Source organism: Letharia lupina, assembly GCF_014066315.1.
Source record: "Letharia lupina isolate WasteWater1 chromosome Unknown contig_6, whole genome shotgun sequence".
Taxonomy (NCBI): Eukaryota; Fungi; Ascomycota; class Lecanoromycetes; order Lecanorales; family Parmeliaceae; genus Letharia; species Letharia lupina.
The window spans coordinates 2,106,309-2,121,996 of record NW_023502975.1 but is presented as its reverse complement, the minus strand read 5'-3'; the positions used below and the strand labels follow the sequence as shown (position 1 = coordinate 2,121,996).

The 15,688-nt window shown below is 48.8% G+C and overlaps 6 protein-coding genes across 6 annotated transcripts; 2 read left to right on the top strand and 4 right to left on the bottom strand.

The window, feature by feature from the left end:
- Nucleotides 1-54: 54 nt before the first annotated feature.
- HO133_009338 (uncharacterized protein) lies at nucleotides 55-912 on the bottom strand (the record flags this gene model as incomplete). The annotated part of the gene is made up of 2 exons (XM_037300199.1): nucleotides 55-460; nucleotides 533-912. The coding sequence occupies 2 exons, from the start codon at nucleotides 910-912 to the stop codon at nucleotides 55-57; spliced, it is 786 nt and encodes a 261-aa protein (XP_037155025.1).
- A 372-nt stretch (nucleotides 913-1,284) lies between these two features.
- Nucleotides 1,285-2,851, top strand: HO133_009337 (uncharacterized protein; the record flags this gene model as incomplete). Its single annotated transcript, XM_037300198.1, has 5 exons — nucleotides 1,285-1,336; nucleotides 1,387-1,539; nucleotides 1,630-2,115; nucleotides 2,261-2,591; nucleotides 2,758-2,851. 5 exons carry the CDS (start codon nucleotides 1,285-1,287, stop codon nucleotides 2,849-2,851), a joined length of 1,116 nt encoding a protein of 371 aa, XP_037155024.1.
- Nucleotides 2,852-3,325: 474 nt separating this feature from the next.
- Nucleotides 3,326-4,252, bottom strand: HO133_009336 (uncharacterized protein; the record flags this gene model as incomplete). The annotated part of the gene is made up of 1 exon (XM_037300197.1): nucleotides 3,326-4,252. The coding sequence occupies one exon, from the start codon at nucleotides 4,250-4,252 to the stop codon at nucleotides 3,326-3,328; it is 927 nt and encodes a 308-aa protein (XP_037155023.1).
- A 1,167-nt stretch (nucleotides 4,253-5,419) lies between these two features.
- On the top strand, nucleotides 5,420-8,537 carry HO133_009335 (uncharacterized protein; the record flags this gene model as incomplete). The annotated part of the gene is made up of 11 exons (XM_037300196.1): nucleotides 5,420-5,501; nucleotides 5,549-5,566; nucleotides 5,616-5,711; nucleotides 5,859-5,896; nucleotides 5,948-6,046; nucleotides 6,098-6,172; nucleotides 6,218-6,296; nucleotides 6,347-6,615; nucleotides 6,668-6,924; nucleotides 7,069-7,456; nucleotides 7,509-8,537. The coding sequence occupies 11 exons, from the start codon at nucleotides 5,420-5,422 to the stop codon at nucleotides 8,535-8,537; spliced, it is 2,430 nt and encodes an 809-aa protein (XP_037155022.1).
- Nucleotides 8,538-8,997: 460 nt separating this feature from the next.
- On the bottom strand, nucleotides 8,998-11,914 carry HO133_009334 (uncharacterized protein; the record flags this gene model as incomplete). Its single annotated transcript, XM_037300195.1, has 8 exons — nucleotides 8,998-9,078; nucleotides 9,138-9,317; nucleotides 9,374-9,433; nucleotides 9,497-11,173; nucleotides 11,228-11,605; nucleotides 11,659-11,685; nucleotides 11,744-11,830; nucleotides 11,894-11,914. 8 exons carry the CDS (start codon nucleotides 11,912-11,914, stop codon nucleotides 8,998-9,000), a joined length of 2,511 nt encoding a protein of 836 aa, XP_037155021.1.
- A 540-nt stretch (nucleotides 11,915-12,454) lies between these two features.
- HO133_009333 (uncharacterized protein) lies at nucleotides 12,455-13,851 on the bottom strand (the record flags this gene model as incomplete). The annotated part of the gene is made up of 3 exons (XM_037300194.1): nucleotides 12,455-13,012; nucleotides 13,073-13,459; nucleotides 13,762-13,851. The coding sequence occupies 3 exons, from the start codon at nucleotides 13,849-13,851 to the stop codon at nucleotides 12,455-12,457; spliced, it is 1,035 nt and encodes a 344-aa protein (XP_037155020.1).
- Nucleotides 13,852-15,688: the final 1,837 nt, after the last annotated feature.

Genomic DNA, 15,688 nt, shown 5'->3' with positions numbered 1-15,688 from the left:
GAATTATAAGGCTTCTCCATGTGGACCATGTTACGCCCCACTTATGGCGGGCGGTCACGAATACTTGTCATGCTTTCCCTTTACCTTCACGTCCAGGATGGCTTCGTGATAATCACCCTGCACCCGGGCCTTCTTCAATCTCCTCACCTCATCTTCTTCCAATCTTCTGCCCACCACTTCCTCCAATTCCTTCCTACTAATCTTCTCCCGAGTCTTCGACTCTTTGTTGGCCTTGAGTCTTGGCTTGAACCGCGCCTGCATTCGTATACGTAAAGTCGTGTTGAAGGATACTGACTCTGCGTCGCCACGTATCTCCGGTACTTTGCTCTCATCAACAATAGTAATGAATTTCTCTCGCGCGGTTTGGACGCTAAACATGCCAGGTGTCTCAGGAGACGGAATACAAAGAAATGACTCCTCTGGGGATATAGCTTCGCGTGTCGCGGAAAGCACACCAATCCTGTCACAACTCAGATAGCTAGAGATATTAGCCAATATACATGCCCATTGCAGAACATAAGCATTCACATACCGTCCGTGGTGACCTTTGAAGCTAATCTCGTCGGTGCCTGCAACCCTGCTTGCAATCCAAACCTGCCGGACATCGTGAGGCTCTGCCGTAGCCAAGTCCCCATGGACTATGTTCTCAAGTTCGCTCGTATAAACTTTGCCGTTTGCATCACATCCGATGCAAGTCGGCTTCGTTGAAGGTAGAGCAAACATGATAGGTCCGGTGACATCTGTTGCTGCCTCTGCTGTCACCCAGCTATCATCTTCTTCTGCTTCGGCTGCCAGGTTCTGTACAGTGAGAGCCTTTGTATCGCCGTCTTCAAGAGTCAGGCAGCTGTCTGGGTGGGGATTCTTGCGCTTCTTGGACTTTCTATCACCCTTGAAAGCTAAGGGTTTCACCATTCTTAGTGATTGTTATCGGTCAGGACACTTTCGACACCCTGGTAGTTGTGTTTTTATTATAGCTCTGATCATTAAGTTGCATGCTCGTGTTCTAGCTCACGGAGAAGTTCATCCATCCCAAGCTTCAGGCGAGGCTGCAAGCTACTTTACTCACTTTAACAACGGTCAAGGGATGCAATTAGGCGCACACAGCCGCCCATACCCATACGGCCCGTCCTCGTCCCGGGCCTATCTCCAAGCTAGCTTGACCTTCAGAAGTTCAGGCCTTGACTTTGAGGTAGTCTTACCGTGAGTGAAGCCCGTGGTACCCGTTTAGGAATTTTGATGCTACCGAATATGGAATGTTGATAAGTAGATGACAAAGTTTGGAGCATGTATGAACCTCGAAACACGGTCATAGTGAGCTTAGAAGATCTCAAGCACTGTCAGTTGATCGAATCTCCAACTTAAGCAAACATCTGATTCATCTCCCAGCTTCTGTGCCGTTCCAGATCTTGGAAGAAGCGTTTGGCCCCTCTTCTCTAGGTATCTTAATTGTTAAGGACCTGCCTCAACGGTTTTCCCGCCTTCGTCATAAGGTCCTCTCGTACGCGTCGTATCTCGCTAATCTACCCACGGGAGAGCTAGGTATATATTCTCTATGTTGTAGAGACCAGTCACCTGTTTCATTCAACTTCTGAAAATCGAAAGCAATGTACTTCTGCTCATTCTCGTCAGATGCTCTTTCCCGCCCTTCAGCAAAGTATCTTAGCGGATGGAGTCATGGCAAAGAGGCCCTCAAAAGCGGTTCGTATGATACACTGAAAGGGTCATACTATGTCAACTGCGCTTTCTTTCAAGGAGAGGGCGTCACGGTACCCTCCTCGGTCGACTTCCCAGAGTTCACAGCACCCAATGTCTGGCCAGCTGAGACTTCCCTGCCAGGCTTCCAAGTCGCCTTTGAGGAGCTCTGCACCTTGATAATCGACACTGCCGTGTTAGTCGCCCGGACATGTGACCAGTATGCTGTAGCCCACATCGAAGATTATGAGCCTGGATATCTAGAACAGGTTGTGAAAAGCTCCATGATAACGAAGGCCCGCTTGTTGCACTATTTCCCCCCAGCAGCCTCTTCCCAATCCCTTCAGGCTACAAACATCAGCCCGTGTCCCCCGGCCTCTACAGCACGAGACCATGATTCCTGGTGCGCAACTCACATCGATCGTAAGTTATCTTCTCTGATGTATTTTCTCCTGATTGGCACTGTATTTGGGCTGCAACACTTGTTTCGGGAGTAAACCACACCGGAACATGGCTTTCAACCCAAGTCTAGTCCCAAGAAAGACGTCCTGAAGCTGATGCTATCAAGACGGTTGCCTGACCGGCTTAACGTCTGCCATTTATGTCGACGAGGCAGCACATCCTCCTCAGATTTCCATGTCTGATCGAACCAAGCCTTCGTCTACGGTACCGGCTTTACCTTTTCTTCCGTCGGCTCCAGACCCAGACGCGGGCCTTTACATACACGCACGCGATTCCACTGTCACCAAAGTCTCCATCCCTCCGGACTGCTTAGCCTTCCAGACAGGCGAAGCATTACAGATTATCACAGGGGGCAAATTCAGGGCCGTACCTCATTTTGTGCGTGCTGGAGGAGCAGTGAAGGATGGAACTAGAGTGGCAAGGAACACCTTAGCCGTGTAAGCACCCGTTCAGAGTGATGTGCTCACTTTCTATATCTTCTTTTGAGTCTAAATACATATTGCGGGAGCGAAAAGTCGACTGTTGCGTTCTAAAGCCCCTCCAACATGTCCTGTAACTCCAAACTTGTGTTGAACTGGTAATACTGACAACGAAATGGTGAAGATTCACGCAACCCGGGTTAGATGAAGTGGTGGATAGAGCCAAAGGGACCACTTTCGGGGAGTTTTCTAGGGAAGTGACGAGACGATTCGGTTAGACAGATAGATGTTAAGCCTAAGTGATCGACCCTCTCACCACTCACTTGTAGCCCATAACTAGAACAAGGATATTTATTTGAAGTCTTACAATGTTTCTTGTAGGCATTTTTGCGTTACGTGTCTCCTGTTCGGCATTTCACTTCGAGAAAAGGTTTTGCTCAATGTCAAATCGCTTCGCCTCTATCAAAATTACAGTATTTTTTTACCCTTCTAAACTGATAATTGAGGCCCATATATGCTTCAACAGGACCCTATGCAGCGCGTGTCATGCATGCCAGGTAGCTAAGAGAATGAAAAAGCCGCACTTGTGCAGATGTAGAGAACGCCCGGCATGCCTCTTGCCCGTCCATGACCACGAGTGAAGCCAAAACGCCATCCGCTCATGATCCATTCGTGAAACCGTAGAGATGCAGAATCCAAACCGAGTAGACTATATGTACTATTAGAAATTCAGGTGTTCTGTGCTCCCTCCCTTACAATGCGGCACCCGTGGGGCGTACAGGCGGCGGGATTGCCACGGCTGTAGCTATCGCGGAATTTGCTTCGACCTGGGGAAAGTACTGCGGTGGTGGCGGCAGGCGGGCTTGCAAGGTTGTAGAATCTTCACTGAGGTATTCTGGGATCTCTCGACCCCAGTATACCGAAGTCTGGGACGGAGCTGCCGGCGTCAACGTTGGGTTGAGCATATGGGAAAATTCAGGAAGGTCGCCCCTCTCCGCTGCTTCCTTAAGCCATTGCTCCCAGTCCGCGTCAATGATTGCCTCTTCACCCCTTGCTCGTGCCTCGGTAGCAACGAGGAGCCTCTGGTTGAGATCCACACCAACGCTTCGCTGCAGCTCGTCCTCGCTCTCTTCCCCACTCTCTTCATCAGAAAGCTCGTCGCCTTCATCTGAGTCTCTCATCTCCTCATCTTCACCCTCAGATTCTACGTCGTTGTCCGAAATTTCTCCGGGCTCTGTCTCTAGTCTTTCCCCAGTCCAGATTGGGGCCACTGTGACAGTGGTCCTCTTGTGCCTGAGATCATGAACACCGTTCCAGGTAGTGTCCTTTATTTTGACCCTATTGTTGGCCTCATATGTCTCCCTAGCCCACCGTGTACCCTCCCAGTTACACAGTCTATGTATTTCGTAATGGGTCAGCCTCAACTCATCAAAGACTCTGAAAAGTTTTCGGTGGGACGGAAATCGGTTGAGACGCAGACGATGAGCGGGTTTAGCATAGTCTAGACCGGGATATTGGGCTTCGAGGCAATCGAAAGGCCCGTAGAAACAGACGGTTTCCGCACGGACTTCCTGAATGAGACTGCGTCTGATGTGGGTCTGCCAATCACTGGAATCGATGTCCTTCCTCTGCGGGAACAGTCGTGACATGACGAGCTCTTCAGTCCTTGGTTTCTTCATGATGGGCTAGGGCGTGAGGATGGAAAACCTTCGACTTGGATGATGGCAATAATACCTCCACGTCTTTCTATGTTAGTCTACGGTAAGGTCTAGGTACCCGACCAATAGTGGTCAGATGGGCAAAGAGACCGTTGGATAATGGAGGAGGGAGGAGTCGCAACGCTTGCCAGGGTCCAAGAGTGAGGACTTGTAAAGATGTCCAAGCGAAGTCGGGATTTCTGGTTTTGAGGTGGATGCTAGCAGGATCTGAGGGGGGGATGTGACAAGTATATCACATGTGCAGCGGATGGGATCCACTGGGCAGCAGCATTCGAATTAGAGTCATGTAATTGTGGTGTCCTGCGGCGACTTTAGAGGGAGGCCCGGAAATATGTGCAAGGAATGAGGACGAATGAGTGGTGATTAGACGTCAGATTATGCGGTGAACTAAGGCGAATGCATGATGCTAACGTTATATCGGGGTGTGTACGGACCATACGACTGGCTATGCAGTCTCACCGCATGTAATTCGAAAAGGTGTGGTTCCAGGTGCCTCTATATGTAAGATTGTACCTAGATGTATCCGAAGTGTGTAGTTTTGCGGCGCCCTGGCGCCTTCCTAATATTATCACTGGGTCCCCTCAGTCAAAAGCCAAAATTGTCTCGCTTGCAGATCAGGGCGCCTCTGAACTTCTCTTTGGCTCAATTTCTCTCACTATCCGAGCCCACTAATGCAACAATCCCCCCGAACCCATAGAGGACAGTAGTGCTAGAGACTACGAGTACTCGAGGAAAATGTGCATGTCAGTCCTGCCACGAGACCATAAGTCCTTAAATCGGTAGTAAGTGGTAAGTACTTTACCGAGTCAAAGGTTCTACTACTACGTAAGGTACCATTCGCAAGGACACTATTTGTTCCTTTCCTTACCGCAATACATGGCTCCCAGTCATCCAAACACTCTACTTCAAATAGCTCTAAAGTGTGTCGTAGACTTCAAAGACCGCCTGGGCAAATACACCCATGCTTGATACAGACATTCACTGTCTAACACGTCCCTTGTTCTGGGTTCCGAATTTCCTTTCCCTCATCAGTTCAACCATGTTAGATCTGCGCCGCATACCTGCTCGCGTCCTGAAATAACCTAATCAGGTCATGAGCGAGGCAAAACTATTACTTGGAAGCTTTGCATGCTGGCAAGTGGCCAAAGACTTAAGGAGGGCACCGGCCGCAAGAGTGTCAGGATGTCTACATTCAAGGGAGTCGTAGAGGGTATGCATCCCATCATGTCTTATGCACACGGGCTCACAGACCTCCAGAGTTTCCTGGAATTCGAAGTTCGTCTCCTTAAAGGCTATCACACCTGCGTCACTGACCTGGTACAAGTTGACTACTTTCGAAAAGTTCATGGGAGGGACAATCCGCTCGCATGCTTTCTCAGTCATGTACACAGCGACCATCTCCAAGGTCTGGAGTCTCTCCGTACGTGCATTTTGTATTGATGCCTTTCTACTTGTTACCAAGCTCTGAGTCTCAACATCCGTTTGGGGAGAAGAAGGTCCCTTCAAGGTCCTTTTCGATTCAGTATCTGGCCCTGTAGCAGCAACACTTACTCCGAAATCTGCGCAGGCTCTCCGTTCATCTACTGTTCCCCAACCACTCGAGAGGTATGTATTGCGTCTTGGAGTTCCATCAATTAATCCCTGACAAATGCGCAGCTCCTGCTCCGTCTTGAAAAGTACCCGCATCGCATGAATTTTCACCTCGGTATTTTGGAGTTAAGGAAACAGCAATACAAGCATCTTAGTAAATTACTTGTAAGTTTTCATCGCTGTCAATCAACGCAAGAAGCTTACATGTGTGTTCAGAAGACAATAGCCTTGAACACTCCAACAGAGGTTGAGCTAAAGCCGGGGAAGTCTCTGAGAGTCACATTGCTAGATGTAAATTTCTCGTGCCTGTAGAAGAATTGTGCTGATAAGATGTAGGCAAACCACTGTGCCGGCGCGGTCATGTTCCTTATCGAAAACGACACCAAGGCAATTCTTTACACCGGTGACATTCGATGTAAGCTCCACGTCGTGATGGTATAGTACGCCTTGACACATTTAGTCTAGCCGAGCCTTGGTGGGTTAATTCTTTGGTCCGAAACCCTGTCATCCTTCCATACACCCATGGCCTTAAGCGTTTAGACAAGATCTACCTGGACACGACTTTCGCTTCCAAGAAACACCACTGCCGAAGGTTCCCATCCAAAGCAGATGGACTAAAAGAGCTGCTCGAGAAGGTCTCCAAGTACCCAATCGACACTGTCTTTCACTTCCATGCCTGGACCTTCGGCTACGAGGACGTTTGGATTGCTCTATCAAGTGCCTTGCGATCTCGGGTTTGGCTCTTTCTTGATGGTTTGACAAGCATGAGAGCTTACACAACGCTAGATTCACGTAGATGAATACAAGTATTCTTTGTACGAGTCTCTAGGTACTACTGCCAAAAACAAGAACCTTTGCCACGAAGGCTCTGCACTATATGGCTTTGAGTGTGGTAACAAATTCCAAGACGGGTGCTTGACGCCCAAAAGTAATGTTCGCTTGCACAGTTGCCAGCACGACATGGGCTGCAGCAAATTGGAGGCGTCCAACATTGTCTTCATTCGACCGATTATTTCGCGCTCTGTTGAAGGGCTTGTCCTACCGTAAGTTCGCTTTTTGTAGTGTTTCGTTCCCAGTTCGTCCAAGCGTTTGAGTCACAAGAGAAGACTCGAGGGTCTGTAACTCCACCGATAGTTGATTCCTCGATCTCGTCTCGAAGAAGAAATGCTGACTCTGAAATCTTGAAGTGAGATCGACGCTGGAGGAGGCGGTGGGGACCTCAATCAAGTGCACGAGCTTGAGCTCAACGATGCCACTGCTGTAGGAGCCTTGATCGAGTTGTGCACAAAAGAAATTCTAGACCAGAAAACCCGATCAAATACCATCGATCTCATAATCAAGGCGAAGAATACTCAGAAGATGGTCGTCTCATTGGATACTCTTGATTTCAACGGCAACCTTGAGACGATGCCACTAGCAGAGCTTTCAAAGCTTCTCGCTAAGCTTGTTGCTGTTGAAGACGGCGCAACCAGCCTGATTGACGAAAGAGTTGAAACTCCAAGCAGGGGCGTGGGTAGGGGTAGAGCAAAGACGCTGCAAACATCCTCTGTGAGGCAAGAACTTCCAAGAAGTATTGTCAGTGTTGTCAAGACTTTGGACAAGTACATACGATAACTTACTTACGTAGGAATTCCCATACTCAAGGCACTCTTCGTATGAAGAGCTCTGCGATCTTGTAAAGGCATTTGAGCCCGCTGATGTCTATCCATGCACCATTAACGAAGATTATATGGACTTGGGCGTAAGTGTGAAGGATCTTTTTGGCCACCTATGCTTCGGTTCTACGTTCGCTCATGACGAAGAGATGAAAATGCTTGCCAGCCAGCGGGAAACTCTCGAAAAACGTACGAACGATCGTGACTCGCAGACTATGACATCTTCGAGAGAGGGAAGCGTCGATCATCGAAATACAAGTCCAGTGAGCCTGCTCAGATCCGCATCAGATCCCGAATCTCACACCCTTGACGATCTGGAGCGCGTGCCAAAGCGCCCGTGTACTAGCCCAGCGTTCACAGGAAATCACCCAGGCGATCTTGACACGAGGAGTCTACCGATCGAAGTGTTGTCTCCGAAACGAAAGCTACCCGAGTTCGGGCAATCTTTCAGAGGATATCTCAGACAAAGCAAGAGAGAGAAGATTTTACTGACTCCTAAGTCCACTGATCCACCGTCCAGTCATGCTGGCGATTATACGAGCTCGTCACGGACCGCTATATATGGCCACCAAGAGTCTTCTGCAGCATCCCACTTGAAAATTGATCCGAACGCAGACACCCTTCGAAACAGGCGTTTGGCCAATCGTCCAGTAGATGTGCGTCATGGGACACAAGCTGAGCCGATCGAGCTATCCGACGGTGATCCTTCCAGCCAGGGCAACGAAGCGGGCGACTTTCTGCTAGAGAAGATGCCTGAGCCAGACGATATGCCAAACGCCCTCAATGAAAGCCAACTAGATCCCGAAACGCAGGTCACGCTGTCGGATGCCGCTTTTGAATCTCAGTCATCGCATGACTCGAACCCAGACATCAAAGCAATGAAGTTGCAACAGAGGAAGGAAGCGTACAAAGCAGCGAAAGAGCCCAGAGGTATCTGGGGAATTGATCAAGGGCTTATCTCCTCAAACGCTCATCACGGGGAAGAAGAGGTTGAGCTCTGACGGAGGATTGTTGACTGTAGGCATGGCAATCGATGAGCCGAGAAGTTTAAGCAGAACCCTTTCGGTCCGAGACGCTGATGTTCTCCGAGGTACTTTGTTGACGGAAGTGGGTGATTCAGAAGCACAGTTCGCGGAGCATTGTCCGCATTCATCACTTGACGTTACAATAGGGGTATCGAATAGAGGCAGTTGTTCCATGTTTGAGACAAATCTCTGAAGGCGGGCACTTTTTACTGGCTTATGTAGGTAGATGTTGCAACCTCAACGACGAAAGCTGGCAATACCAGATATGGCTTCATTAGCGTTGAGCAAGGATAAACTCTTGTTTTATTATACTGGTCAACGCTTCCTATACATATTTCAGTTATACCCCAGCAAGCGAAGCATGCTGCCCTCGTCTTGCAAGCGTGCAAATCTCAACGCTCTGTGGATCCCCCTTATACCTGCATACTTGATGCTCTCAATAGACATAGTACGTCTGCGCCAACGGCAATTCTGTGGCAGGGTCCGCTTTACATGCCACTCCATCTGCTTCGACGACCTAGATTTACAACCCTTCGCATCAGCGCGTGCGTCATCCAAGGTAACGAGATTGCTCACGTATGTTTCAGGGTCCACCTTCATCTTTGGCATATAATCGTTGAACTTCATATCCTTCTTGCCAATGTTCCTGCAATTCTTTACAATCTCAATCCGTTTGCGCAATTTGTAAGTCTGAACGGTCCCAGTATCGACAGAGGCTTTGGATACAAAAGTTATCGATGTTTGGGGAACGAAGGTCTGCCATGGAGAACATAAGTACTAGGGCGGAAAGAATGCCATACGTGGCGACTTACGGCAAACATTGGACGCATTACAATAGGTTCAACGGTGGGGATGGATGCGTTGGGATCTCCCTAAAGGTGCATCTGCATCAGTACGGTGAGTGCATACACGCCCAACGAACGAAAGGAACCCACCATTTGCATGTGGGATATCATGCCACTTTTGATGACCATTGTGGGCTTCGTCCCAAAGTTGGCCGGATTCCAGAGAACAAGATCTGCTAACTTGCCGATTTCGACACTTCCAATCATGTGGCCCATACCTTGGGTGATTGCGGGATTGATCGTATATTTGCTAATATACCTCTTGACTCTGAAATTATCTGCTCCTGTACCCTCGTCTTCTTTCAGGGTGCCTCTCTGTAATTTGTTCTTGTGTGCAGTGTTCCAGGTCCGTAGTATGACTTCCCCACAACGACCCATTGCTTGCGAGTCGGAGGACATCATACTGATAGCGCCGAGGTCGTGCAAAACGTCTTCGGCAGCAATTGTCTCTGCACGGATACGTGATTCCGCGAAAGCGACATCTTCAGGGATGTTCTTAGATAGATGGTGACACACCATTAGCATATCCAGATGCTCATCCAGAGTGTTGCGAGTATAAGGCCGGGTAGGATTAGTGCTGCTAGGAAGAACATTGCCATGTTCTACAACGGAGATGATGTCAGGTGCATGCCCTCCTCCTGCGCCTTCAGTGTGGTAGGTGTGAATTGTTCGATTTTTGAAAGCTTTGATTGTTTGCTCGACAAACCCTGACTCATTAAGCGTGTCCGTATGGATCAGGCATTGCACGTCATGCTCATCACAAACACTGAGACATGTGTCAATTGCGGCTGGAGTCGTACCCCAGTCTTCATGCAGCTTCAGACCTGCGGCTCCTGCAATGCACTGCTCCTGCAAGGCTCGAGGACTGCTATCGTTGCCTTTGCCTGTAATCCCAAAATTGATGGGAAGCTCATCACAGGCTTGAAGCATCTGGCGCAAATGAGTTTTCCCGGGTGTACAGGTTGTTGCATTGGTACCTGTACTTGGGCCCGTGCCTCCTCCAAGCATGGTTGTGATGCCCGAAGCCACAGCCTCGTGTGCCTGTTGAGGGCATATGAAGTGGATATGGGAGTCCATACCACCAGCTGTAATTATCTTGGCCTCACCTGCGATGACATCCGTGCAGGAACCTACTATCATGGCCGGGTCAACACCATCCATGACGTCCGGATTGCCTGCTTTGCCGATGCCAACGATGACCCCGTTCTTGATGCCAATGTCGGCCTTGACAATTCCACTCCAGTCCACGATGAGAGCATTCGAGATGACAGTATCCAACGACTCAACGTCTGAACGGCCACTAGCCTGACCCATACCCTCTCGCAATGTCTTTCCTCCACCAAAACTGCATTCGTCGCCGTACACAGTATAGTCTTTCTCGACCTTAATCCACAAGCTTGTCAAACCGAGTCGCACAGTATCGCCAACGGTTGGCCCAAACATTCCGTTGTATCCCTCGCGGCTCATTGTGGAAGGTTCGATGTGAGCGCTATCTCCTGCGGGTTGTGGTGTATGTGCAAATTCTCCCTCCTGTAGCCTTTTCAAAATCTCATCTGCGCGAGAAAGGTCGATAGGGCCAGAAGCTATTCCATTGCCGCCCCTAATGATCTTCTTGCCTCCGATCTCAACGCAAGTGACTGTCTTTGTGTCTCCCGGCTCAAACCGAACGGACGTTCCCGCAGCAATATCGAGGAAGTAGCCATAGGCCTTGAGGCGGTCAAATTCTAGTTGGGGATTTGCTTCAATCAAATGATAGTGAGAACCGACCTAGGTCCACGTTCAGCAAGTGAAGAGGTCTACCGCGAGCAACAGTATACGTACTTGTATCGGGCGGTCTCCCTTGCTGACAACCTTCAGTGTCATCCTTTTCCTGCCCCCTTTCAGTGTAATTCTGCCCTCCTTGACTGGTACAACAATCCCAGGCGTTCTCTCAGTATCATATTCCTGAGGATCTGGTACTGGGAAGAGGTGCGTTGGTGGGATGGGGAGAAAACTGCCGTATAAGGCCTTTTCCAAATCGCCATCATCAGAACTTATGGGATGATGAACGGTCACGAGATATGTGCCACTGTGGAATGTGCCCTCGACCATGAGCTCGGCAAGAGAGGAAATAACAGATGGGAGGACATGACGCCTCCCAAGCATTGTTTTGCCGATTGACATGAGATCTGCCACAGAGTGGTTGCCATCACGGATGAGCTGCGTGCTCAACTTATTAGCAGTGTCTGTAAGTACATGTGAAAAGGAGGTACCTCTTGCAGATTACTAGCAATCAAAGCCTAGTACTTAGACGGTTAGATATAGAAAGAAGGTGATGGGTTGCCTGGCTAAGCATACGGTAGCCTCTGCATGGTTCAGTTGGACTCCGCGAGCAAGTCTACGCTGAGCCAGCAAGCCCAATTGAGAGGTGACGAGCTTATCGAGCTGTGGAGAGAGGGTATCAGCGTCACGCTAAGGTAGGATATGCACAGTGGGAGGAGAAACTACCTCCTTTGGTACGAGATGCATGATTATATTAGTGCGGTAATTGGAAAGGTCGGATCTGGGCACCCTTCACTGTCATGCTTTGACGATCGCGACAAAATTTGCGCTTTCAAGCAATTTGCAAAAAGTACTTGTACTTCAGTAGTACTCGACGTGAATGTTAGGAAAGGTGGGGAGGTGGGGTTGACTGCAGGGAGAGCCGCGGGGTAGTGGAAACCGACACCATCTAGAAGTGGTTGCGGCCTCTCTGTTGTGCCTGTCAAAATCATTAACGATGGTGGTAGATTTTGATCGATCGTATCGCTCGACATGCAACGTCCCGCTTCCATGTGCGATTCGATTCTTTGATTTAGAAGCACGATCGCCAGCAAGCCATTGAGAACAAGAGACCAGTAAACACCCTTTCCTCACCGCATGAACATGCCTCGCTTCGCTATACCCCTATTCGACAGGATACTTTTGGCTCTCAGCACATTAATTACATCTTCAGCCCACAAGATACTCAAGAATCCTGGAAGATTCCTCAATCCTAAGGCATGTGTTGACATTGACCGACAATGGCGCTCATGTCTCGGCTGGTTCGCTCTTGCGCTTCCTCCCCTTCTTCTTCTGTTGCTTCTGCTGGCTATCTTGGCCTGTCAGCTTGGACGGTGAGCTCGCTGGCTCGGCAACAACCTCCTTCTTCGAATCCGTCATATCTCCGGTACCTTTCGTCTCCTTCTTCTTCGAAGCTTTCTTCTTCTTCTCCGGCGACGTCTTCTCGGGAGATTGTGAGGTCGGCTCTGCGACTGCTGGCTCAGGTGCCTTTGCCGGGGTCTGTTTCGCCGATGGTGGCTTCTTTTCGACCGAATTCTTAGCAGTCTTCTTCCGCTTGGGAGAGGGAGCTTTGACTGGCTCTGGAGAGTCTTCGTCAGATGTAGTAGATGAGTCACTTTCATCTTCGTCGTCGATGTGGCCAGGGTCGAGATCGGCCGGCGCAAGTATCTTGCCATCCTTCTTCGTGGTTTCGTAAAGCTTTTTTGCTTCGGCGTCACTAATCTCTGGGATTGGTTTGCCTGCTTTGTACGCATCGGTTTGCGCCCGATAACGCGCAAAATTGACCGCATATCTATATTGCCATTCCTTTGAACAAAAATCAGCCTAATCATTGCCTCGACATTAATCAGAGACGGCCCAGCTTACACTTTTGTCCTTGTCGGTCATCTCTCGCCATCTCCGTCCTCCCTCGTCTTGAACCTCTTTAGCTGTGTGGCCTGACCCCATCTCGGTCGCAAGGGCTGGGCGGGCAGTCTGCAAGTACAAGAAGAACGGAGTAAGAGCACGCTTGGGCGCATTCTTGTCATGTGGAGCTCTCTTCCTCTTCTTGCCCTCTGGGGGTGCTTCGGTTGTTGGGGCAGGCGTAGGGCCACGGCCACCGAAGAGGCCGTTCTCTCCACTCAGAGGATTGGATATGTTCAGCTGCTCAAGAGATGAAGCATTGCCTCTGCCAATGACTGTGTCCGTGTGCGCGATGTACGCGCGTGAGAGATCTGAGACAGCCGACTGGAGCGTGGCTAAACCAGTGACCACCTTAGGCGCGATTGTCAGCTGACCTTGCTCCGGGTTCATCGCGCCGCACATGATGTTGTGAACAAGCATGTATGCTATGTCGCAAACATTTTGGCAAGGCAGAGTAAGGAGATGAACGGCTTGTAGTGCATCGTCGCGTTGATCGTGAGTCATATAGAGCTGATGTGGAAGAATTGTAGACATTATGATGTGGTGGGAGTGGGTGGTGGCTCGGTGGTTGTGGTCAGACGCGGTGAGGTTGTGAAGTGGAAAAGTCGAGTCGCGACAAACCCACAGATGTGAAGGAAACGAGTGAAGCTTACCGAGTTCCTGGTGCGGACAAAATCCTCGACACTGATCTGCAGACTTCCAGAGTCCTTTGGTTTCTCTTCGGCCTTTTTGGGACGCGCCATGATGAGTGTTTTGGATAAGTGATATAGGGTAAACAAACGTAGGTGTGGGTGGAGGGTTTCGGCGGAGATGATGTTTTTGAAAGAAACTTTGGGGGGCAAGTGCCCTTAAGAGGGACCTCGTTATTAGCCGGGAGCCCAAGACCGAGCCCTAGCAACGCCTTATCTACCCTATCGCAGGGCGTCCTGGCTACTCACTCCCAACTACCTTTAAGCGAAACAGCAGCGCTGTAGGCCTTGCAATGTGGAAGTACGAAGGGGCCAAGACGCCCTTAGCAGCCCAAGATGCCGCCTTTGACCCTAACACATTAGGCACTTCAAAAGTATTTTCGAGCACATGTGCCCGAGTCTCCGGCCTCGAAACCGGCCAAACCCGGCAACCTCGCCTCTAATTATCCTCCAGAGTACACGCTGGAGCTGCACCTATCCTGCTGTGACGGGTGGTTAGTCCCACAACCAACCCCCCCATCCAGGTTCCTGTGCTTCAACTGTACCTATCAAACTGGTATGTCCAATTCACGTGCAAGTGTCTAAGCGCCGATGACTGATACCGGAAGCTTGTAACTTGGGTGGCACCAGTGGGAACACTCCGAACCTCACGTCGCCTTTCGCCATGCTCTATTTGTTGGAGACGCTGCTTTACCAGCCACGGACAGGCTCCGTAGGCACTCGAGTTTCCAACACATCATCACATCATCTTAGAAGCTCGGCCAGGCAGGTTTGTCTCCGAATTATGTTGCATCTTACATCGAAGACTCAAAAACAGTCGGAGTAAAAAGGTTTAGTTGGTTTACAAGCCAGATACCCATCGAACGCATCTAATCCAATGCTTATGATTCATTTGACTGCTTGCCCGTTAAACATTCATAACACTTGTAGTTTATCTGACTACAAAGAGCTGTGATACCTATACACCTACTTTTGTTACATCAAGGCCCCCGTCACATCCGGCCACGACTAGGGTACAACTTTCGGGTACGATGGGTGTCCGACCCGATGCACTCTACCTTATTCTAGGGGCATCTTCCGGGTTATCACGGACAGCGGAAGCGAGTGTGTATAGGACGGTCCCCAAGGATCTTGGTCACGAGTGATGCACTCTGTAGATAGCAAGATACGCGGGCTTTTAAGCGCTCCGAGACTGCGCCCAACCTGACCAGCCCGGATACAGCACCCGGATATCTAGTGAGGAGGGGTACTCGTATCTACCCGGTAATGCACGGTCTTAAATCCGATGAATTCAGGCGTGAGTTTTGGGGGATCCCCCCCCCCCAAAAGCTCACCTCGAGCCCACCCAAACCCGAAACCCTAACGAGTTCCCTCACCCCGTTACGCGGCGAAGACTTAAAGAATTCGAATAGACTTTTATTATACTATTATATAATTTTAAACTCGTACTATATACGTATCTCTTTTCGATATATTAATATAACTTCTATATATAAAATCTTTTTAAAGTTTAATTAACGATAATTCGTAAGATTAACTCGCTAGATTCGAATTTTAAAATATACTCGAGACTCTTTAATTCGATTTAAATTAGTTTAAGAATTTTTAAATTAACTTTATAACTCTTAAAATAATTTTAAAATTTCAAATATTATATTAAATTAAAAAGAAAGATTCTTTTAATATATAAACTTTTAATTATATTCGCTAGAAATATATCTCTATAAAACTTAATATTATATTTTTTATAAATTCGAAAAATCGTTAATTAGATTAATTTCTATATATAGATATTTATTATAAATTATACTTAATAGATATTACTTAATAGAGACTAGTAGCTAATAGCTTAATATAGCTTAATATATTAGATATATTTAGATAACTAGAT